At 40.2% G+C, this 23,721-nt stretch overlaps 1 protein-coding gene and 1 long non-coding RNA gene across 6 annotated transcripts in view; one reads left to right on the top strand and one right to left on the bottom strand.

Moving 5' to 3' along the window:
• MED14 (mediator complex subunit 14) overlaps positions 1 to 23,721 on the top strand; it is a 36,986-nt gene that overhangs the window by 6,048 nt on the left and 7,217 nt on the right. The window contains exons 4-25 of one of the 4 annotated variants that reach the window (XM_083734169.1): positions 1,625 to 1,798; positions 2,680 to 2,809; positions 3,169 to 3,297; positions 3,621 to 3,728; positions 6,014 to 6,146; positions 7,124 to 7,274; positions 8,309 to 8,420; positions 9,728 to 9,853; positions 10,683 to 10,761; positions 13,196 to 13,355; positions 14,911 to 15,105; positions 16,631 to 16,765; positions 17,978 to 18,054; positions 18,679 to 18,842; positions 18,954 to 19,100; positions 19,212 to 19,303; positions 19,686 to 19,838; positions 20,227 to 20,496; positions 21,331 to 21,465; positions 22,186 to 22,294; positions 22,513 to 22,644; positions 23,380 to 23,562. In XM_083734169.1, coding sequence (XP_083590295.1) covers positions 1,625 to 1,798; positions 2,680 to 2,809; positions 3,169 to 3,297; positions 3,621 to 3,728; positions 6,014 to 6,146; positions 7,124 to 7,274; positions 8,309 to 8,420; positions 9,728 to 9,853; positions 10,683 to 10,761; positions 13,196 to 13,355; positions 14,911 to 15,105; positions 16,631 to 16,765; positions 17,978 to 18,054; positions 18,679 to 18,842; positions 18,954 to 19,100; positions 19,212 to 19,303; positions 19,686 to 19,838; positions 20,227 to 20,496; positions 21,331 to 21,465; positions 22,186 to 22,294; positions 22,513 to 22,644; positions 23,380 to 23,562 — 3,094 coding nt within the window. Of the gene's footprint in view, positions 1 to 1,624; positions 1,799 to 2,679; positions 2,810 to 3,168; positions 3,298 to 3,620; positions 3,729 to 6,013; positions 6,147 to 7,123; positions 7,275 to 8,308; positions 8,421 to 9,727; positions 9,854 to 10,682; positions 10,762 to 13,195; positions 13,356 to 14,910; positions 15,106 to 16,630; positions 16,766 to 17,977; positions 18,055 to 18,678; positions 18,843 to 18,953; positions 19,101 to 19,211; positions 19,304 to 19,685; positions 19,839 to 20,226; positions 20,497 to 21,330; positions 21,469 to 22,185; positions 22,295 to 22,512; positions 22,645 to 23,379; positions 23,563 to 23,721 lie in introns of all 4 variants that reach the window. The other 3 variants (XM_083734168.1, XM_083734171.1, XM_083734170.1) reach the window with 3 other exon arrangements.
• On the bottom strand, positions 3,504 to 18,756 carry LOC310842555. 2 transcript variants are annotated; one of them, XR_014563204.1, is made up of 3 exons: positions 18,661 to 18,756; positions 6,482 to 6,577; positions 3,504 to 6,140 (listed from the first exon to the last, which is right to left on the bottom strand). It is a non-coding gene; the product is annotated as an uncharacterized lncRNA (long non-coding RNA). The 2 variants fall into 2 exon arrangements; XR_014563205.1 differs by lacking the exon at positions 6,482 to 6,577 and having other exon boundaries at positions 5,970 to 6,140.

Genomic DNA, 23,721 nt, shown 5'->3' with positions numbered 1-23,721 from the left:
AGAGGCAAGGGATGGCTTCTGTACTTCACCCAGCTGAGAAAATTGAGAAAATGGGTCATTCATTCATTCAGCCTTTATTGGCATAATTTAGACAATAAAATCATAAAAGCGGAGGAGGAACCATCCACAAAGCATGAGAGAATAGTTACTGACATCCCACATGTTCAAATATAGTGGTCATAAATTTCAAAAATATTTTTAGTAAAAAAGTTATGATTTCATTTTTTTTAAGATGCAGTGAATGCTTGTTTCTTGGAAAACTTGCCTACAGCTGGGTGGACTAGAAACATCTGAAAAATAGCAAAATCTTCTGTTTTCAGAATGTAGTTCTGCAGTTAGTTACAAACTAATGTAGAATAACAAATGACAGCTAAACAAAATTTTGTATCATGATGTAGATTTATATTAAATGTTGACATGCCCCCATTATTGAGAAATGTTTCAATATGGTGCATGTAATACTAGTGGGATCATATTTGCAGAAATTGTTCCTGTCCAAGATCCTTGCTTAATTTTATGTACCCTTTAATATGTTACTGTAACAATAAAGAGAAATAAGTCATTTAAAGTGAATACATGCTCCTAAGTGACATTTGGAGCTCTGCCATGATTTCTTAGGCCTTTCTAGTTTTAGGTTATCAGTTTATATATTGTGCAAAGATTTTGGCCTGGTCAGGCTTTTCTTCCTGACCTCAGCTTCTCTCTAGCCTCTGCCCCCACCCTACTTCTTCTCCCAACACCTTGCCCAGCTGAGCTGTCACTGGCTCTTAGTAATTAGAAAGCCCTTCATGTAGGTAAACTGAATTTTTGCCAGTAGTTAGTCTGTTTCCTTTGGACACAGGTCAGGGTGGTCCCAGTGTTACATTTCCTGTCATTTTGACTGTCTTGAACAGTGGGTTTGTTATCTTTCTCACTGTATGACACTGCTGTATGTATTTCTTGGATAAATCAGTCTACAGTGGTACCTCTGGTTGCGCATAGAATCTGTTCCGGAGCTCCGGTCTGATCCCTAGGAATTTGCAACTGGAGGTGCCGCTTCTGCGAATACGTGCAGCGTGGTAGAGCACTTCTGTGCGTAGAGCGCTTTTGCGTGTGTGCGTGCGGTGAAACCCTAAAAAATACTTCCGGGTTTGGCACGTTCACATCCTGAAGGATACGCACCAGAGGTGTGCGTATCCACAGGTACCACTATATATGTATAAGGGTGTTCTTTAGGCCATATAACAAGAGCACCACACACATGCTGATCTATTGGGTATGTGTTCTTTTTTTCTTTTTGGTCTTCTCTTCCTTTGGGTTTCTTGTAGGGTACTTCCAGAGCTATAATTTCCAAATTGCCTCTTAAAGGCATGCTCTTGTCCTTCTTTGAAAGGGTCTATAGTATGATAATATATTTTTGAAAAGTTTACCTTTTATTATTTATTATATTTGTTTACTGCCCTTCATTTGAAGATCACAGGGCAGTTCACATCACAATTTATTTCACAGATCAGCTGCAATGTTTATTCCACCAAAGACTTTGACATTTTGAACAGGAGGTATATAGTTGGCTTTTGTGGAGGAGTTTAGATGTGGGTAAATAATTTTAAATGAATTTATATTAATATATATATATATATTACAGATGATATCAAGCTTTCTTGATCAACAAGCTATTCTGTTTGTGGACACTGCTGATCGTTTAGCATCACTAGCCAGAGATGCTTTGGTCCATGCTCGTCTGCCCAGCTTTGCTATTCCATATGCTATTGACGTACTGACAACTGGGTCATATCCACGGCTGCCAACATGTATACGGGTAAATTGCTGTATAATGTAAAAACAACAAAAGACTTAGACCTCTGTCTCAGTTTGCTTTTAGCAGGAGCTTTTTCCTCACAGCCTTGTTGCATTGGATAAAAGGCTTATGTTTGAGATAACTGATGCCAAATACTTCTGATTGGCCTAAGACACCTTAGTTGGCTGAATCATCACCAAATAAGATTCTTTTAATCATTGGTGTATTTCAAAAAAAAACTTTTTATTTTGAACTTTTTAGAGTCACAATTAAAAAATATGGCCCTTGCCCCACTGCTCACTGTTTAAAGGCTAAAATTAGCAGCTTTCTTTGGTACAGAAAATAGATATATTTAAGACACTGTTTGTTTGTTTGTTTGTTTGTTTGTTTGTTTGTTTGTTTGTTTGTTTTATCCCTGTAAACAGGGCTTGGTTCCAAGTAAGTAAGCAAGCAAGGGCCATCAGTTTTCCATGATGTGGTTTATTTCATTTCTCCTTTTCTGGGTTTTGATTTGCTGTGTTAAGTTACCCATTATGAGAGCCCCTCTTTCCTCCACTATCTAGTCCTTTTCTGTCAGTGGCTCAACACATTTCCACTATTGTTTATTTTAACAACAGCAAAGGCCAAACTACCTTGTGTGTTGCACTGTGAAGGCCACAAAATTTGTACCTTCAATTATAAAAGCAGATGATATTTTGTGAGACTCAACTTTTAAAAGAAAAAAGTAAAAAATAATAATCCATGAAACCGTAGTAAGTCCTTTGCATGAGCCCAGGCCGTTGTGGATCTATAACATGGATGACGAGGTTTGTCCTGGCAGTTTATTCATATTTACAAAATGGTTACATGAATTCGGGATAACTTAAATTAGTATGTAAAAATGCACATTTGTAACTTTACAGGACAAAATAATTCCTCCTGATCCAATAACAAAAGTTGAGAAACAAACAACGCTCCATCAGTTAAACCAGATTCTTCGCCACCGACTGGTGACAACAGATCTTCCTCCACAGCTGGCCAATCTTACAGTTGGTAAGCCATTGCACTGATCCCTTCACTCCTTTAGTTCATAGAATCATAGAATTTTAGAGCTGGAAGGGACCCAAGGGTCATCTAGTCCAACCCTCTGCAATGCAGGAATCTCAGCTAAAGCATCCATGACAGATGGATTACTCTCAGCTAATTAAAATGTGTAATAAAGATTTATTGAGAGTAACTTAAAAGGAATGTCTGAAATTCAAAACTACCAGAAAGAGGAGTCATTACTGCTAGAGGAAAGGGAATCTTTTCCATATCCCCCCCCCCCCCGGTTGTTGTTTTTTAAAACAAACAAACCAGAGTTTTATTTTGCTTATGCTTTGCTTTTCACTATGTATGGTTTCTGTTTCTAGCTAATGGCCGTGTGAAGTTTCGTGTTGAAGGTGAATTTGAGGCTACTTTGACAGTGATGGGAGATGATCCTGATGTCCCATGGCGTCTTCTCAAACTGGAAATTCTGGTAGAAGACAAAGAGACTGGAGGTAATGCCCATAGACATGATGATAGATCTAATGCTTATGACTTGGGGCACTCACCTAAACTCCATTAACCTCTTCTATTAAAGTAAATTGAGCTGTTTTCGACCATGCCATCTTAAATGTTGATGGTGTCCGCTCTTCAGCATGTTACTCTGTATCCCCAGCTGCGTGTTCTCAAACTGCATCAGAAGCCACTCTCCAAGCATTAATACTTTATACTTTCCACTATTGTTTGAGGCTTTTAATAAACCTTTTAAGTAGTGTTACATCATCATAAAGATTCATAAAAAACACAAAAGATTCATTTTCTTTTCTTTTAATGGAAGATGGTCGAGCTTTAGTTCACAGTATGCAGATCAGCTTCATCCATCAGTTGGTCCAGTCCCGGCTCTTTGCTGATGAGAAACCTCTGCAGGACATGTACAACTGCCTACGTATCCTTTTCAATGACTTTTTGTGAACCCATAGAACTAGCTCCCAATCTGAGATGTGAAATGCAGGGTAGGTATATATTTAGATGGTAAGGATTGTTTGGGTAGTTGACTCAGTAGATTGTAGATATACTTATGTGTTGGAAAAACACCCTGGGGGTGCCTGCAAGCCTCCAGAACTCTGAGCGTCCCCCGGTATGCGCAGCTCTGGAAAAGGCATCTCCCTTCTCTTCCAGTGCGCTTCTAGCGACATACATCATAATGATATATGCACACTAAGCTTCTGGCACAACACAGCAAGAAGCGTGAGACATAGTAGAACTAATCTACCATTTATTTACACACTATGTACAGACAAAAGCATAATGGCGTCTGTTCTCTCCAGCTCCGAGAGAACAAAACAGGAAAAAAATGAAAGCGAAAGTACAGTGTAATAGTACCCGCAGCGGAAGAGATAAGACTTGTCTTCCTTTCCCAGACTCGTCCCAGACAGACATGTGATTTACAGCAATCTCATCTGCAGCATCGGAGGAGTGAAATTGCTAACATGAAGCTGCAGCTGTTCCTTACGCCCTGATCTGCTACTGCTTGTTAGTCTCTTTCTCCCTCTTTTTCCTCACACAGAAGGATCTGGAACACCTTCAGTTAGAGCAGGGCCATAAATGAGTTACAAAACACAATGACAGCTGCACATGTTGGTAGTATTCCTATTGCATTTCAAAGTATTCTTTAGTAAAGGATTTTTTAAAACCCTTTTCTTTTGATAAAGATGACTTTGCGTGATTTTTCCTCCCAACAGTTTTTATTAAGGAATATGATTCCTTCCACTTCATTGGGAAGAATTGTTTGAAGTGCCTTTGGAATCATACCAATTTGTGCTGCCTGGTTTTGCTGCTTGGTGTCCTTTTCTATGTAGCAGATTCTGTGTTTTTTGGATCTAAACCCAGTCAAAATGCTTTTTCTTCACCTGGGTGCTAGAATCCTCCTATCTGCCAATGTTGAGAACATTGATGGTGCCTTTTGACTTGATAGTGGGAAAGGGAAGCAAACATTAGTCCGTTTCTTTCCTCAGACCTGGGTTAACAGGGAAAGTAGGGTGGGAGGGAAGAGTGAGCACTATCCTTTTTCCGTACGTGAACTTTGAGATTTTGGTTGTATTTTGTACTAAATACAAGAGATTATTACTTGGTGTTCCTGGTAACCTGAGTAGCCATTGAGCTGGGGTAGGGAGGTTGGCATTGGGTGTTCTCAGTATAGTGTAATGATCACTGTATGCTTAAAGGTAAAGGGACCCCTGACCATTAGGTCCAGTCGTGGACGACTCTGGGGTTGCGGCACTCTATAGGCCGAGGGAGCCGGCGTTTGTCCGTAGACAGCTTCCGGGTCATGTGGCCAGGATGACTAAGCTGCTTCTAGCGAACCAGAGCAGCGCACGAAAATGCCGTTTACCTTCCCGCCGGAGTGGTACCTATTTATCTACTTGCACTTTGATGTGCTTTTGAACTGCTAGGTTGGCAGGAGCAGGGACTGAGCAACAGGAGCTCACCCCGTCATGGGGATTCGAACCGCCGACCTTCTTATCGGCAAGCCCTAGGCTCTGTGGTTTAACCCACAGCGCCACCTGCGCTTATTAACAACATAAAAGGCTAGGCTAGGGAGAAAACTTCAACTTATGGAAACCACATGTGCCAAACACAGTTGGGAAAGCATACATATAACTGTCACATGAATAATGTGTTAATACTTTTTAGATACGTTTGAGGTGTAAAATAAGTAATTTGGAAAAGAAGGCCTAGATTGAACACATTTATTCTAAGTATAGCATCTCATCTTAATATGTAAGTTGCTTGGTGTGGATGGAACATACATATTACAGAATGACAGCATTTTGTCATTCAACCCAAGACACCATACATATAGTTCCCAAGTAATCACTATCCAGGCACTAACCAGAGCTGCTTAGCTTTAGCATGCTGGTGGCCTACAGACCTTAACCCTGGGATATTCTACAGTAGATCCTGTTTGATTATATTTGGGGGGGGGGCCTTGGAGGGAGAGAGATTCCACACAAGAAACCATTCCCTGGTGTGACTGTCAAGAATTGCTTTAAAATCTGCTTAACAAGACCAGTGTATATGTGTGTGTACCATGTATATGTGTGTGTACAAAGGCCAGCAAGTCTGTGTGTGTGTACAAAGGCCAGCAACTTACACTGGTTTAGTGTAAGTTGAGAACTATCAAAAGTTCCTCCAATATTTTACTGCATGTACTTAACCTGAATTCTTTAGACTCCTTCTGCTTGTCACTGCAGTTGGAAGTTTTGCATTCACAGACTTTAATGCTGGTTCGAGAGCGCTGGGGTGATCTTGTGCAAGTGGAGAGATACCATGCGGGCAAATGCCTCTCTCTCTCTGTCTGGAAGTAAGTGGAAAAAATCATGAGATCTGTAAATGTTGGATTGAAATATTAAATCTCAAGTAAAGCTTGGGAACTTCTATACTAGCATATTTAGAAGCCATATTATATTAATTGCCTTTCACTGAAGCATAGGAATTGCTGATCTTTTGGGTTTAGAGGGGTTATATTAGTGTCAGACAAATAATGCATAATTGGTTTTTGGAATACAGACATTTATGATGATCATTTCTGGCCTTTGATAAGGCTATTGGTCCAATAATGTTATTACTTATCATAACATATGTTGCAGCCAAAATATTTGCAGTTAAAATTAACGTCTTGTTTATATTTAATGGTACCTTAAAACAAGGCGTTTAGGCTGTTTTTTTGCATGCTCACTCAGTCGAGTTTTGCTTTATAGAGAAAGCCATCGCAGTATTTCAAGCACTATCCATCTGAAACACATAGTCAAAACAGTAAATATTCCCAGGATGTATTCCAAATTAAATAAGAAAATTGCACAAGGATGAAACACAGATAAAACATAGCATTAACGTAGTCTCAACAAAAGTTAAGAGGCATGGGAAAATAATAAGGGGTTGTGCTGGAAGTCAGAGTTGGCATCAGCTGAGCCTCCCCAAAGAACATTTTCAGGTGCAGCAGAAGAAAGAAGTAGACAATGGTAATTGTCTAGATTGAGATGGCATCTTAAGTTAGGCTTTATATTGGATCCCACATGAAAAAACAAAGCTTTCAAGAATTTGAAGCAGCAAATTGTAGTGATTCATAGGCTGCTATAGGTGATGGTTGTGTATCTGTGAGAGGAGTTTGATAGTGGTTCTTTAGAGATTTGATACAGGAATAGGGCGCTAAACTTATTGGCACAACACAATTGTATTGTTTCATGGTATGAAACTGTAAATATTATTCATGTGTTTCAGTATTCTACAGAGGGAGTCTTTTGGCTTCTTTACCAGCTAACAAAACATTTCTATATTAAGCCAACAGGTGGTTGGGAGAAAAACGGGGACTGCATCTCTTCATAAGGTCACCATTAAGATAGATGAGAATGATGTATCGAAACCTTTGCAAATTTCCCATGAACCTCCCCTTCCAGCCTGTGATTCCAAACTAATTGAAAGGGCTATGAAGGTAAATATTGCCAGGTGAAGTTGGCATATAATTTTAATCGATCATTGTTTTTAAAGTTAATCTCTCTTAAGCAATGTATTGTGTTTGGGTTATATCCCAGTCATTTGATGTCATAATGATATGTGAGTGACTGGTGGGTGGGCCATCCACCTGTCAAAAATTGGCCCCCAGCACCATTCCTGACTTGGGCCCATCCCATGGAGACCAAACAGTGCTTAAACCTTCCTTTTACAATCTTGTCACCACCTCCTAAGTGACTGAAACCCAAAAGGTATGTTGGGTGGGAGGCATATGTTACAAATCAGTTGTCTGAATCCAGGAAGGCTAACTTGAGACAAAGGCCAGAGTACCTTTCTTCATAAAAAAATTAAAAATAAACCCACCAACCGCGCACGTTAGATGAGCTTTGGGCCATTGCTGTGAGCAGCAAAGACTGTGGACTCTCTGAGGGGATCACAGAGAGGAGCAGGAGGAGGGGTTTGCATGCAAATTGCCACTTGGCTGGGCTGCACATGAATCAACTTTGCACTTTCCCCATCTCAGCCCATTTTTTCCAAAACCTGATTGCAGTAAAGATTACAGTAATTTGGTATGCCTGTGGGTAGTTAAGTAAATTATAAATAGCTGATCAGTTTTGAAGAGCCTTATTACTTTGATCTTTGCCGTGTTGGAAACTGGGGGATGGCAGGCTAGGGCTCCAAATCGCAAAGTTCATTTCCTGTTTGGAGAGTCAGAAAAGGACTCTAGTTGTCTGTGATGGAAAGGCATTGTCGCTTCACTAACCAGGCTGCAGAGATACTTCCTTCCTGTGGTCTTGTTGTATAGAAATCAACATGCTGGATTTAAGAAGAACTTTCTAAAGTCTAACCCTTTTTAAAATTCTTCTTAAATCCAACATGCTGCTGATTTTTGTGAAACAAGGCCAGTATGGGAAGTTTGCCTGAGCAGCTCAAAACACATAGTTTTTAACTGTGAACCTTTCTAGAGTACATATAAAATACAGAATAACTGCTTTTTCTTTCTTTTTTTTATAGATAGACCACCTATCAGTAGAGAAGCTTCTGATAGACAGTGTCCACGCAAGAGCTCATCAGAAACTCCAGGAACTGAAAGCCATTCTTAAGAATTATAATGTCAATGACAATTGTATGTGATGGTATCTGAACTACATTGAATGGGGGGGGGGATGTTGTTCTGCATATTTATGCGCCCCCTTTTTTAACTTTCTTCAAAACCAGAAATTCCTCTGCCTAACCTAACCAAAGTCGTTTAATGTGCTTTGAACTGAAAGCTTCCTTTGGTCCTTGATTTCTTTGGGCATCTCCTAGGAGAGTGACAAAACTTGAGGAAGAAATGAATGGCAAACATTTTCTTATTTCTGTGAGGGAAATGTAATGATATGTATAACTAGTGCTTTCCTTTGGAATTGATTTGGCGCTTTTAAGCTCTACTTAAATGATCAGTGAAGATGGGGTTTAGAAATTTTCGTATTTCATTTGACTTGCATTTTAGCTTCTTAAACACAACTTGCCTGTGCCTGATACTGAAAAACTCTTTCTGTCTCATTGTCTGTTCAGAAGGGTTCCTGACCTTCATGAAAGGCTTTTCAGGGGGCTTGGGTGGGTATAGGTAAGATGGGGTGAGAAAGTCTTTTTCAACCAACTGTCTTCCATGAATGCTTTTTTAGATTTCAGTTCATAGGAGACACACAGAGTGGGGTGCGGGGGTCGGAGAGAGAAATTCCATTTCATACTTTGATATAGCAAACTCTCTCCTTCCCATCCCTCACCCAGGTCCTGAAATCTCAAAATCAGAGCTGCAGAATTATGATTTTAGGGTTGGTGGGAGTGAGTGTATGGTGCCTTATATGGAAAAATGCAGCTGGCTTTAGTATACAGATTGATATCTTTGAAATTTATTAATTAGTGTACATTCAAGTTAGTGAACAAGGATATTATATATCCAAACAAGCTGCCAAGGGAAAGGGCAAAGTTAGCAAGAATAGCATACCTTTAAACAAATGGTCATTTTTTTGTGCTCAACATAATCTTAATTGAATAAAATAGCTTTGATTTAAAAGTACCTACCCGTATTTTTCGCTCTATAAGACGCACCAGACCATAAGATGAACCTAGTTTTTGGAGGAGGAAAACAAGAAAAAAAATATTCTGAATCTCAGAAGCCAGAACAGCAAGAGGGATCGCTGTGCAGCGAAAGCAGCAATCCCTCTTGCTGTTCTGGCTTCTGGGATAGCCGCGCAGCCTGCATTTGCTCTATAAGACGCACACATATTTCCCCTTACTTTTTAGGAGGGAAAAAGTGAGTCTTATAGAGCAAAAAATACGGTAATTTATCATGGGGCTGTGAAGTTTTATTACTGTGAAGTCTCCATATTGCTTAGTCAAGTAAAACTTTGTACCTTGATTTATGAATTCTTGATTCTTTAATTTTAGCTTTTATAGAAACGGCTCTCCCCACACTTGTCATTCCTATTCTGGAGCCATGTGGTCGATCCGAATGTCTACACATTTTTGTAGACCTTCATTCTGGAATGTTTCAACTAATGCTTTATGGGATTGGTATGTAAATAAAACTTTCAGGCGCTTCCTTCTAATACCTTCCTTAGTAGAATTCAACTCTCTATTTTTGGCCTTGATGCAAAAAATGAAAACTGAATCTTCTGGTTGGCTGGCTGGTTGGTAAGGATGCAGGAGTAGAGGTGGATATAGATTAGCATTGTATTCAGTGAATTAACATGCAGCTTACTTAAAGCACAGTGCAGTGTGATGTATAAAGCTGCCCAACAAAGGAAGTAGTTATGGCTAGCAGCTTAACTGAAGCTGAAAAGAGTATGGTGAATTTGTAGAATGTATTTTACAAGTGACCTGATTTCAATGAGCTGAGAAATGCATAAGCCTTTTGCTCCTTCCTTCATCGCACAGTTTGATAAGCCACAATGATCCTAATTAACTGTAGTTTACTGCTTCAGGTGCAAAACAAAACTTACTTGGTTACAAGCTTTGGGAGAAGATCCTGGCTTGCTCTGAAGCTTTTAATCATGGTTTCCTGGTTAGGACAAAACAGGAAACTGTGGTTCACTAGGAATGTCCTGGCTTATAGAGGTCTGCAAAGGACTATGTGCATTAACGAAAAGGTTATTTGTATCTTGGCTTAGTAAGGTGAGACACAACTGCCTGAATGGGGCCTGTGTGTGTGTGTGTGTGTGTGTGTGTGTGTTGAAATTGGATGTTGAACTACCTTTTATGGCACTTCTTGCAGAGGGTGGTTTGATTTTTAAAGCACCATAAACCTATGAGTGTGCTTTTACTTACAACTCTGGATTTCATTTTTCTGGATAAATGCACAAAATGCCACATTTGAGTAGTAACTAATCCTGTTTCCCTGCAGACCAGCAAACGCTGGATGACATAGAGAAATCAGTCAATGATGACATGAAACGTATCATTACGTGGCTCCAGCAGCTCAAGTGAGTAATATGTAACTATTCCTGTTGGTGCTATGCCTATTATTTGCCTCCAGAACTGTGAAAATAACACTCACTTCCAGAAACTATTTTTGAAAGCTAAACTTCTTCCCCTTCCCTTACTCAGGGTAAGATATTTATGTAGAAGGTTGTTGTCCTTCAAACTCTATGCCAGTTTCCCTTCTTTTTATTGTTAATTGCAAAAGACATTGTTGCAAAATTGCTGATCTTACAAGAAATTGGTAAACCATTCAATGTGATTCTAATTATAGTCCCCCCCCCCGACTCCACTGACTTCACTTGCCTTTACTGTGACTTCATCTCAAGCCATTTATTTATTTATTTATTTATTTATTTATACATACATACATACATACATACCCACCCCACCCATCTGGTTGGGTTTCCCCAGCCACTCTGGGCAGCTTCCAACAAAAGATTAAAGATACATTAAAACATCAGTCATCAAAAACTTCCCATTAAAAAGTTTGGTTAAGGGGGCAAATAAAATCACTTTGTAAGCTGTGTATCACTAAGCTCTTTAGAATTTTTCAAGAGTGCCAACAAATGTGTGGTGAAGGGGTGATCTAGTAGACATTGTCAAAAGCTTTTTGAAAATCTAAATAAAGTCCCTCACAAGAGGCTCCTGAGAGAGATTAGTCATGAGATAAGAGGACTGGTCCTCTTAACAGGAAGCAGCAAGTAAGAATAAATGGACAGTTCTTGTAGTAGAGGGGTGTAAGATATGGGGCATTCCAAGATTCTGTATTGGGACTGTGGCTTTTTAACTTGTTTGTAAGTGTTGGGTGAGATGGTCAAGATAACATTAAGATCACCAAAGGGGTGGGGAGTGGGCAAATGGGTAAAAAAGGTCAAATATGATTTACTGTGAAGTGATTCACACACTAAAGCAAAAGACTAATTTGTATTTGCTACCACGGAATGTGGCAATGAGCCACCAACTTGGGCTTTGGAAGAGAAAGAGGCAAATCCATAGAGGTTAAGGCTGTCAATGGTTATTAGTCATGATGGGTATATACTTCCTCCAGGGATGCCTCTGAATATCGGTCACTGGGGAACAGCAGCAGGAGAGAACAGCAGTTCTCAAGTTCTGCCTGTGGCCTTCACAGAGGCATCTGGTTAGCCATTGGTTGGGAAACAGGAAGCTGCGTTAGATAAAACTTTAGATCTGGTCCACTAAGGTTCTTACAGGCTTATGAACCTAGTTGCCATTTTGGCAAAGTTGTTAAAATTTAAAATATTGCTGCAATGTGGCTTTGAAAGTGGTAAAAGGTAAAGGTACCCCTGCCCGTACGGGCCAGTCTTGACAGACTCTGGGGTTGTGCGCCCATCTCACTCAAGAGGCCAGGGGCCAGCGCTGTCCGGAGACACTTCTGGGTCACGTGGCCAGCGTGACATCGCTGCTCTGGCGAGCCAGAGCCGCACACGGAAACGCCGTTTACCTTCCCGCCGGTAAGCGGTCCCTATTTATCTACTTGCACCCGGAGGTGCTTTCGAACTGCTAGGTTGGCAGGCGCTGGGACCGAGCAGCGGGAGCGCACCCCGCCGCAGGGATTCGAACCGCCGACCTTTCGATCGGCAAGTCCTAGGCGCTGAGGCTTTAACCCACAGCGCCACCTGCGTCCCTCCAAGGCTCTCTAAAAATGTCCTTATTTAATTCCAGTAACTTTATTTACAGATGCAACAGAGCAAAAGAAAAGTGTTCATGCTAGAATTCCTTTTTAAAAATCTTTAGGTTTGTTTGTGAACATATTAGTTAATAATTTTATTAGCGACTGGTGCCCACAGTTTATAAATAACTCAATTACTATGTGATATTTTATACCAAGGAGAGAAGCAATTGGACATTTAAAAGCAAAAACAAAAGCAGATTGCAAGCTACTTTTGGTAGGCACTAACTTATCCCTACTATATATTAAGTACCATATAAATTATCCCAAATAAGAATTGTATTTGTGTAACTTGCAAGTCCCCAAATGTGACAGTCCTATATACAAGCAAACTCTCATAAGACTTGCTAATGTTGGGTTTGTGTTGTGAATACACATGTAAAAGCCTCCATTCCTATAGTTATGAGTCAGTAAACATGAGTTTTCTACCATGTGTACAGTTACCAGGCAGCTGCAACTGATCTTATGCAAATGTCAAGTGTGTGTGTATAAGGTACATAAACATGTCTGCCATCTTCACATCTTCCTTTTGAAGTACACATGTAAAGTATTTTAGATGTGCACCCAAAAAACCCAGAATTTGTATAGTAGCCCTGTGAGAACAACTTTTTTTTTAATGCAAGTCCTGTTCTGTTCTGCATGATTGCAAAGAGGTCAAAAGCAGTCTATAAGGCAAATTAGCAATGCTACACTCTATCTAATGCAGAAGTGCCAATGTTTTTGTATGTTCTTTTTTTTCAATTAAGGTTTTGGCTTGGACAGCAGCGTTGCAAACAATCAATAAAACATTTGCCTACAGTCAGCAGCGAAACACTACAGCTAGCTAATTATGCTATGCACCCTGTGGGAAATCTCTCCAATCACAAACTCTTCATCAAGCTCACTCGACTTCCACAGTACTACATTGTAAGTGAATGTGGAATCTTCTTATGAACTGGACCCTTAGAACGAAGGAAGCAAAATGTAATAGGCTAAGCTGTGACTACTGCTTTGATTTTTACCACTTTGAATTGCCAGAACATTGCAAACTAGCAGTTGGGAGTGTTTCATCACCACTCCTCCCACTTTGCCCCAGTGGCTGCAATTTTTTCTTTTTATTTCCTAGAAGCATTTTGTACCCAGTGGCTGTGTGAGTGGAAAGCAACTTGTGTAACTACTCTTTCTCTTCCCCTCCTCCCCATGTACCCTCTGGAGAAAACCCTCCAGGGAGCCTGAATAGTGGAGGTTGTCATGTGGCGTTGAAGTGAGAGATTGATGGAAATCGGGCAAAAGGATCTTGCCCAGTGGACCTCCTGCTGGAGCAAGCTTCCTGAACTCCGTTTAAGGCGATTCTCTGCTCACTGCAGCTGCCCATAGCACAGCCCTTGGATTTGGGGAAGAGAAATGAAGGCTACGCAGACTGCTTTCCAGTTGCACAATCATTGGGTGCAGTTTATTTCTGACTAGGAGGAAAAGTTGGGGGGGATCATGTTGAGAGGCCACTCGATCCTCCAGAGAGTATAATTGGAGGCTGCAGAGAGGATGAGAAGAGAGATTGGTGGCTAACCACTTGCACAATTATTGGATACAATCCAATTTAATTTAACAATGGCAATGGCAAACTTCTATATTCTAATTGGGGGACACTGTTTTTGACAAAATTATGTATTGCACATATTGTTGAGTCCAGCAATGTAGTAAGGAAGTACACAAATTTTAAAATGAAACTATCTTTTTTTAAAATGCTTCATGCGAAATAAAAAATGTGAAAGTGTGGAATCTATTTCTTACAACTAACAAAAATGTTGAGTAAAACTACAGGCATGTATTGATTAAAATTTGGTAGAGTGACTAGTGAGTAGGCTGCTTTGGGGCTGGATCAGGCATGGATCAAAGAGGTGGGAAGCTAGGCAAATTTTAAAAGTTGTAATTGGTGGCAATACATAGAGGGCTTTTTTTGGTTATACGAGTGCTTGTGTATTCGAACTAGGTTTTTCTGTTTGTATTTATTTATGAGCAGTAAATCTCTCAGCTCCCCTCATATCACAATTAGCTTTTGAAATGTACCTCCATTTCAAAAGTACTTCATTCTGAAGTATTTGTGGTGGGTAGTTCAGGAAATGCAATTCTTAACTCCTGTTTGATATGCAGACCTAGTTGCGTATAATTTACCCAAGTCATTCATTTACAATAAGGTCTGCTTCACTTCCCCACCCCACCCCCATTTGATTGGAATTTTTTTCTAAAAGTCATTGTTGAGTGGTTTACAAACCTTTCTATAAACTGTAGTTTGATCTTGGCCATGTTCATGCAAATACCCAAATTGTGTTAGCTAGAATGTTTAAACATTTGAACTATGTGCTCATTATGAGAGTTCAGGATTTCTTGTTGCAAACTTGTTTAGTGCTTTCTGCCATGACAGAGTTCTTAAATCTGTGAAAATTCTCAAGCTCCCAATGTATATTTTTTTTTAACGATTTAGGTAGTAGAGATGTGTGACGTTCCCAACAACCCCACACAACTGGAATACAAATACTACTTTCTTTCTGTGAGCTATGCTGAAGGAGATGACAGCCCTGCCACTGCAGTTCTGCTGCAGCAATTTAAACCAAATATTGAAGAGCTGGTTTTGGACACAAAAAGTGGGAAGCAAGCAAAAGCTGGCACCAAGCGCAAGGTATGGCTTTGAGAGCAGGCAGTTTTTTTATATTGGCATTTCCAGAGAAGTACCAGTCTGTTAACAGCAAAAAACAGCAGAGAGTCTAGTGACACGTTAAAGGCTAACAATTGTATTAAGGCAAAACAAATAGCCAGCTTTATTATGGCATAAGCTTCATGCCATTATAAAATTGTTAATCTTTAATGTGCTACATGACCAGTTGTTGTTTATTTAGTTTGTTTCCTACGTAAAAAGTCTTGGAAGTGGAATGCCAAAATACAATGTATTGCAATTTTCAGCAAACCTCTCAATTGAAAAACATCACCACCACACCAGATATGTTAATCTACAAAAATCATTTGCCACATATGCAATCTTTCCCCTGTACAACACCAGCATGAACACTCAAATTATCCTAGTGTAAGCAGATAATTATTGAGGTACATCTTGGCTTCTGGCTGAGTGAATCATGGTCAAGAATAAGTGCGACTAGATTTCTTTGGTTACAAGGCAGAAATGGAAGAAATTGGGTTTGCGGAGCATTCCAGTATCCTGCCATTCTAGCCATCATTCTCCATATTTAAATAATGGTACTCAAATTACCTTAAGTATTTAATGACCTAGTCCTCTATGGTTCAGTAACTTGCATATAGTTTTAAAGAAATTTTCACAGTGTTATATAAGTAATGCTTGCTTACATCTTTAGAGGCAATTTCTAAAAGTACATTATAGGAACATGCTGCTGTATAGCACAGCCACCTAGGAACCTGAGTATTTAGTTTCCTTACCTAACATGGAAACATTAAATCATGAGGATAGATGCACCGTCATTTACTAGTATGTGTGTTTTCTTGAGTAGTAGCTTTTAGGGCTGTAGAACTGATTCAGAAAATATGAATCAATTAATCCTTTAGCTTTTAATCTGTGCAAGATTTCATGGGAATAAAACTATAGTTTTGAAGTGAAAATATGTTTATAGAAGCACGCATATGTCTCAGTAAGCCCTGTCTGAGGAAAAGTAGTTGTGGGCCCCTATGATAGAGGGCAGGGCTAACCAGCTGACATGGCCATGGTGTTGTGTGAAGTATTTTCACGCCATCTTAAATTCAAGCTGGTCTGCGAAGTACAAATGTTCCTTTGCCTGCAGAGTTTCAAACTGTGCGGGCAAAGGAAGCATTTCTCTTTCTGCCACATGATTTGAAATCTGACCGCTTGACAAAGAAAGCAGAGTTTTCAGCCATTGGCAATCTGTGTTAGGCAGGGATGGGTTCCACTTGGGAATTCCTGAGTGTAACCCATCCTATTGAGGCTTGCATTTGGAGCCAGAAATTTAAAAGACACCAAACACAAGCCCCTCTTGCCAAGCGCAATGGAAGGCTCCAGATAGTTCCTTTGTAGCTGCCTCACATTGTCAGAGGCATCCCTGCTGTTGCTTTACATGAAAAAGGTGAGTTCAGGGCTGTGACCAGTATGCCTGTAATTAGAACTTTGAACCCAGCTCTTAACTGCACCTGGCTGAAAGAGGTTTCCTGCTATTCTCTAGTTGTCTGGTGATCCGTGTCCCACTGAACCCAAGAAACCAAAGCGGTCTGGAGAAATGTGTGCCTTCAATAAAGTTCTAGCTCACATTGTAGCAATGTGCGATACAAATATGCCATTTATAGGACTTCGTATGGAGGTAAGTAACATAATTTCCGTTGTGCAAGAGACGGTCATGTTGACAAGTCTTTTTAAATAGGGACTTTTCTTTGTATGGAAAAGAGCCTAGACCTCAGCTTCGATAGTAGGGAGGAACAATTAGACTGTATAGCCATTGGGAATGAAAGAGACTCTTGCTTTGACTTTCCTGTTCAGCTATGCTAACTGCTGACTTAGACACAAAGCTCAGGGTTTGCCAGAATGTGAAGAATTTAGTCATAGACCAGAAAGCATTGTGCTCAGCTTGGTAAAACACTTTACTAACTACCATAAATATCCCTTGGTGTGTTGGACTTAATTGGTTTTAGGGATGACTTGCATGACAGACTTTGGGACTTTCAAATAAATTATTTGTGTGGTAATTTGGGGAAACTGTTACGTAGAAGAAGTTGGATGTATTATGTCAGGGGTGAGGAACCTGTGGCTGTTCAGATGGTGCTGGTTTACAACGTCCATTGTTACTATTGACCATGCTGGCTAAGACTGGTTCCCCAACACTGTATTAAACTGGAAAGGAGGAGGTGTAGCCATTGTTGGGAGCTTCTAATAATCTATTGGGTGAAGGGTTTGGAAAGCACAGTGGTACCTTAGGTTACATACACTTCAGGCTACATACACTTCAGGTTACAGACTCCACTGACGCAGAAATATCACCTTGGTTTAAGAACTTTGCTTCAGGATGAGAACAGAAATCGTTCTCTGGTGGCGCGGCAGCAGCGGGAGGCCCCATTAGCTAAAGTGGTGCTTCAGGTTAAGAACAGTTTCAGGTTAAGAACGGACCTCCAGAATGAATTAAGTACTTGACCCAAGGTACCACTGTAGATCGAAGCAGAGAGTTTCCAGCAATAATCTGCAATGAGGCAGGAGCATAGATCCTTCACTTAATGCTGCAGAAGATACTGATACCTTGCCAGGTACAAGGAAGTTCACCTTTCTCCATTCTCTTAAACCCTTGTGAAGGGCTTCTCAGCCTGTCATTGCCTCTAGTACCATCTGAACCACTACCTGTGTGATATATAGCTCATACTGTAGATGCTAAGGATCAGGTAGGCCATTTAATACCTGTATTAGGACTGAACATGTTGGAAGTATCACTTGGCTGAATGGGCCAGTTGTGGTGGCAGGGAGGATGCTCTTAAGCCTGGACTTTCTTGCTATGAAAATATAAAAAATGTGATTTGTTTTGTTTCAGCTATCCAATATGGAGATCCCACATCAAGGAGTCCAGGTTGAAGGAGATGGCTTCAGTCATGCTATTCGTTTATTAAAGTAAAGAGATTATGCCACACTTTCATTAATGTGTACAATATTCCATGAGTGATGGAAGGGGAGGAAAGTATTTAATATACAACATGTTGTAGAATTAAAACTCATCTTGTATTATATTATACATTTATTCATTTATAAAACGGAAAGTTTTACAGCAATAGTTGTAGAGTAAAAAATAAACACCTACCCATCTTCAGACACTTTTTTAAGGCATATAGTGCAGAAAAGTGAACAGCATCTTGACACTAATTTTGGCACAATAATTTTACTTCCTGCCGCCCCTTACTTATCCTTAATTTTTCTTAGCTTTATTTTATGTAGCAGCATCCTGGAGAAGTATCAAAACCAAACAACAAAATTTCACTACTTCCTCGTTGCTATGAATTATGTGAATTTTCTTTTTTCTCCTTTTTTATTGATTAAAAATTGCATAAATTGCTGAAAGATGATACCTCAGTATGCTGTTACTATTTTACACTTTTCTAGTGACTTCAGAGTTTCCTTGCAGGGACACATTTTATTGTACAAGTTATGTCCTCCAGAAAACATTGAGCAGCTTACGTTGAATTGTTTGGCTGTGAGACTAAAATAAGTACATGGTCTTACCTTTATCCATTTCAACAGAATTCCTCCATGTAAGGGTACAAGTGAAGAAACCCAGAAGGCTCTAGACCGTTCCCTTCTTGACTGCACTTTTCGACTGCAAGGTAGAAATAACCGCACATGGGTTGCTGAACTGGTGTTTGCAAATTGCCCACTTAGTAATAGCACTTCCTCCAGGGAGCAAGGTTAGTGTTCCAACTTACACTTGTTCTGTCTTGCACTTCTCTACTTTCTGCTTATGTTTTCTGTGTGCCAATGTGATTTGACCATATTGGACCATTTCTTTCACTTTGTAGGACCTACCCGTCATGTTTACCTGACATATGAAAGCCAGTTATCTGAACCAGTTGGTGGACGAAAAGTAGTTGAGATGTTCCTCAATGACTGGAATAGCATTGCTCGCTTATATGAATGTGTGTTGGAATATTTCAGATCCTTACCAGGTACATAAATACATTCTTCTTTGTTCTTGTGTTGCTGTATGAGGTCTACCGAAACAATTCATATATCTATTTTTGTATCTTTCCCCATCCACTTTCTTTCATTTTATGAAGAAATACCCAGCCATCTAAAAGTTTTCTCGGAGGTCCGAATCTACAATTATCGGAAGCTAATTATTTGTTATGGAACTACTAAAGGAAGTTCAGTAAGTAATTTTTTTGGAGAAGGGATAACCCAGGATTTAGTTTCACTTTGCCTGATTTCTAGCTTGTCTTTATGTACCAACCAGGATTTGTGGTTTAAAATTAATGCTAGTCATTTTCTAAATAAGCCAACTTCTAACCATGGATAATGAAGCTGGCTTGTTTTAACAAACTAGTTTACTCTTAAAGTACGATTTCTGTTTCACAGGGAAGAACAAGATAGGAATAAGTGAAAATGAAAGTGAATTTGGGTCTGTTACTCTTCCTAGCTGTGCTAAACCATAGTTTAGTGATTACATGCACACCCTTCTGCTGAGTTGTGAAACAGTTGCTTTCTTAGATGTTGTTGGATTATTTTCCATTAAAGCTCTTGTTTTTTTATAGATCAGCATTCAGTGGAACTCTGCACACCAGAAATTCCACATATCATTAGGAACAGTTGGACCAAACTCAGGTTGCAGTAACTGTCATAATACAATCCTGCATCAGCTCCAAGAGATGTTCAACAAATCACCAAATGTAGTCCAACTTTTACAGGTAACTAACCCTTCTCCCTAACCTGCCCTTGGAAGACAAATGTTTGATTCAAAATGCAAAAAGCACCAAAGGACAAATTCTGTTCCCAGTTCTCAGGAGTATCGTTTAGCACAATAGGCCAATAATGACTTGTGGGTAGGGCTGCAGGGGAGAATAAGCTCAGTCATTACATATTTAACCTGCTGTTAAGAGTTTGCTTTTGATTTAAAAAAGAGAAAGGGAGTGTGGGAAAGGTTGATATGAACATTTAATACACAATAAATAAGCCAGCAGGTTCTTACCCCTGGTAAAAACAACTTTAAAGCTGCATTTATGTTGATTGTTTCTAAAGGCTAAGTATATTTAGTTGGCTATTGTGAAACTAAACAAGTTTTGTTTTTACTTGCAGGTTTTGTATGATACTCAGGCTCCATTAAATGCTATCAATAAGCTCCCAACCGTGCCAATGCTGGGACTGACGCAACGCACCAACACTGCCTACCAATGTTTTTCAATTCTGCCTCAGTCACCCACACACATCAGGCTGGCCTTTCGGAACATGTACTGCATTGACATTTACTGTCAAAGCCGTGGGGTGGTGGCAATTCGCGATGGAGCATACAGCCTTTTTGACAACAGTAAAATTGTGGAAGGCTTTTACCCTGCACCAGGACTAAAGGTCTTTTTATCTTTATTTTACGGTGTAATTAAATAAGGCTGGGGCCCTATTAATATTTCAGAAAGTTTTGCTTAAGAGGAAATGCCCTTTGTAAGGAGCTGGCAACAGCAGCTGCACGAAATAATTTTTTTTTTAGGACTCTAGGTTGTCCATTTCTAAGGGGATTAAATAGCCTTCCCTACATTTTTTTAGGATATAATGACAGTGTTGGGTGTGGGATTTGGACAGTAACATCCTTCAGATCACTTTTGGGTGTTTTCACAATTGCTACTCAATACTTTTTGGCTACTGAAAGCCAAATTCAGGTAGCAAGATGGAATAGACTCCTGCCTGACATCTTGGAGAGCTGCTGCCATTCAGAGTGCTCACTGCTGGGCTGAATGGACCATTCTGTGACTTAGTATGTCATATCCATCATTTTATGGCGTTTTAAAAAACTTGAGTCTTCTATGAGTTGCGTTTTTTCAAGTGTAGTGCAGCTGATCTTATCGAAGTAACTTTCAGCTTGCTTCTGTCCTGGATGCCATTTTTTAATGGTATGGAAAAATCTTTAAAAGGAGTACTTTTAGAAGACATCTGAAGGCAGCCCTGTATCGGGAAGTTTTTAATGTTTGATGTTTTATATATGCTGTAAGCTGCCCAGAATGGCTGGGGAAACCCAGCCAGATGGACAGGGTATAAATAATACAATGATTTGTGATTTATGATCCCTTTCATGGAACAGAATTCAGCTGCTTCTACAGACACTGACAAGCTGAAATATTGATCTAGATGTCTGGTAGATACAATAGGAAGACATGTTGACTCATAAATCTGAATACTCTATATCCACAGACATTCCTGAACATGTTTGTTGACAGCAATCAGGATGCACGAAGACGATCTGTCAATGAAGATGATAACCCACCATCTCCTATTGGAGGGGACATGATGGATTCATTGATATCACAGCTTCAGCCGCAGCCGCAGGTTGTATGTGTGCAGTATAAGGCTCCCAGTATAAGGCTAAGCCCCTATGATTATGGTCATCATTTTTGACAAATGTGTATGTCCAAAGAGATAACAACAGCAAGTGAGGTCATATCCTCCTTATTGTACCTGCGTAGCAATATTTATAGCTCTTCCTGGCCAACAGTAAGTGAAAACTTATACATAACAACATATTTTAAAATGTAGTGGTGATTTATGAAGACCTTGGGAGGGGGCAGAATGAGGATGGCAACTGACCTCTCCCCAGGCCTTAGACATTGCTAGAGCATATTCATGGAATGCCAGAGGTTCTAAGTAGTCTGTCAGAATCCCCAGTGAACCACTGTCAGTCAGTGTAGACACTGAACTGGATGAAGTAATGGTCTGAATTTGTGTAAGATACGTGCCTAATACATCAACGTGTGTAAGTTAGAGTGGATGTTGATGTCCAGTGCGTAAGCTGTTAGCTAGAAGCAGTAAAGTACAGACCACACAATAGACTTGGAGATATAATAGAAAGGGGAAATGGCTCTTGGAATCAATGGCTTATGTTGGTAGTTTGTGGAAAGGTAGTGTAAAGAAGTGAAATGCTACTCTAGAAATTCAGCTTTAATGAAGTCCAATGCCTGAGGACAGAACTTCTAAGCATTAGATATTTAGGCATGTAGAATTGTTGGGATCTATATTTTACTATATCTAATAAAGGTCTCATTTCAACAGTCTTCAAAACAGACAGGAGCACCAGGGGCTTACCCATTGACATCACCCCCTACATCTTATCACAGTACAGTCACCCCGTCACCTTCCATGATGCACACGCAGTCCCCAGGTAAGACGGCTGCCTTTTATGCATCGCCAGTAGCAGTTCATGGCATTTAGTGTTCCTAAGGTGTTTCATAAATTAATTGTGATGCGTCCTGTGTTTTTATAAATCACTGTACCTTCAAATAACCTTGACAACTTACTAAAAAGAGAGTTCTCTTTAAACTTGGAGAGGAATAGTTGGGCAGTACGTAACGTAGTTGCTGTCCTGAATGTCCCCTTTAGGAACGCTACATCCTGCAAACTCTCCGAGCGGTGCATTAAGAGCACCGTCACCAGCATCATTTGGTCCAACTCCTTCTCCTTCATCTCTTGGAATCACAATGGGACAAAATACGAACTATGCTAGCCCACATGGTAAGCCCATGACTTGTACAGCTGGATACTGATAGAAAACTGACACTTCAGATACCGTAAAACAAACAACCCCTTTTCCTGTTACAGATAGGTAGCCGTGTTGGTCTGCCATAGTCAAAACAAAAAAAATTCCTTCCAGTAGCACCTTAAAGACCAGCTAAGTTAGTTCTTGGTATGAGCTTTCGTGTGCATGCACACTTCTTCAGATACCCATGCACACGAAAGCTCATACCAAGAACTAACTTAGTTGGTCTTTAAGGTGCTACTGGAAGGAATTTTTTTTGTTTTAACCCCTTTTCCTGACTCTGGGAAAGTGCACCGCTCCATTCCCTGTTGGGATGCAGGCTCTGAAATGACACCAACTGTTTCTTCACACACCTGAACTGTTGCTCCTACTTAATCGGGAGCCGCTACTGCTGGAAAATCACCGTCTTTATCAGCCCCAACATAGCAGGGAGGAAAAATTGGAGCAAATGGTTTCTAAAATCTCTTGAGTCAACAGACATTGTCCTGCAGCCTTCTGTGGTAAGCAGAGCAAGCAAGCCCCCCATCAATGAATAGACTGAGCAATAAAGGATTCATTTTTTAAGATTCACCACTTAAACAATGCACGTAATGAAGGCATGTTTGATGTGTTAGGCTTTAGATAGGCAGGGTCTAGGAAGGCTATGGATCCTGGTGTACAGATAGTACACCCAGAGAAAGCTGCCTACAATTTTCTTGCAATTTCCATAGGTCCTATAGATCCTACTTCACCGTACACAATGATGTCTCCAAGCCAGCGTCCAGGGAATTGGCCAGGCTCGCCCCAGGTCTCTGGTCCCTCTCCAGGAGCACGCATGCCTGGAATGTCACCAGCGAACCCTTCTTTACATTCTCCAGTACCAGATGCTTCCCATTCCCCAAGAGCGGGAACAAGTAAGTAATATCAACAAGAGGTTGCAAAGCCAATAGAGGGGATGTTCAAACTTAGTATTTCACTACAAAATGCTGTTGACATGGTTATGGCAACCCAGTTAGACAAAGGCAGGCAGGCAGACAGGCAGGGATAGCTTAATTGGTAGAGCATGAGACACT

Source organism: Podarcis gaigeae, assembly GCF_964106915.1.
Source record: "Podarcis gaigeae genome assembly, chromosome: 4".
NCBI lineage: Eukaryota > Metazoa > Chordata > Lepidosauria > Squamata > Lacertidae > Podarcis > Podarcis gaigeae.
The sequence above is the reverse complement of the archived record's forward strand: the minus strand, read 5'-3'. Positions and strand labels throughout refer to the sequence as shown.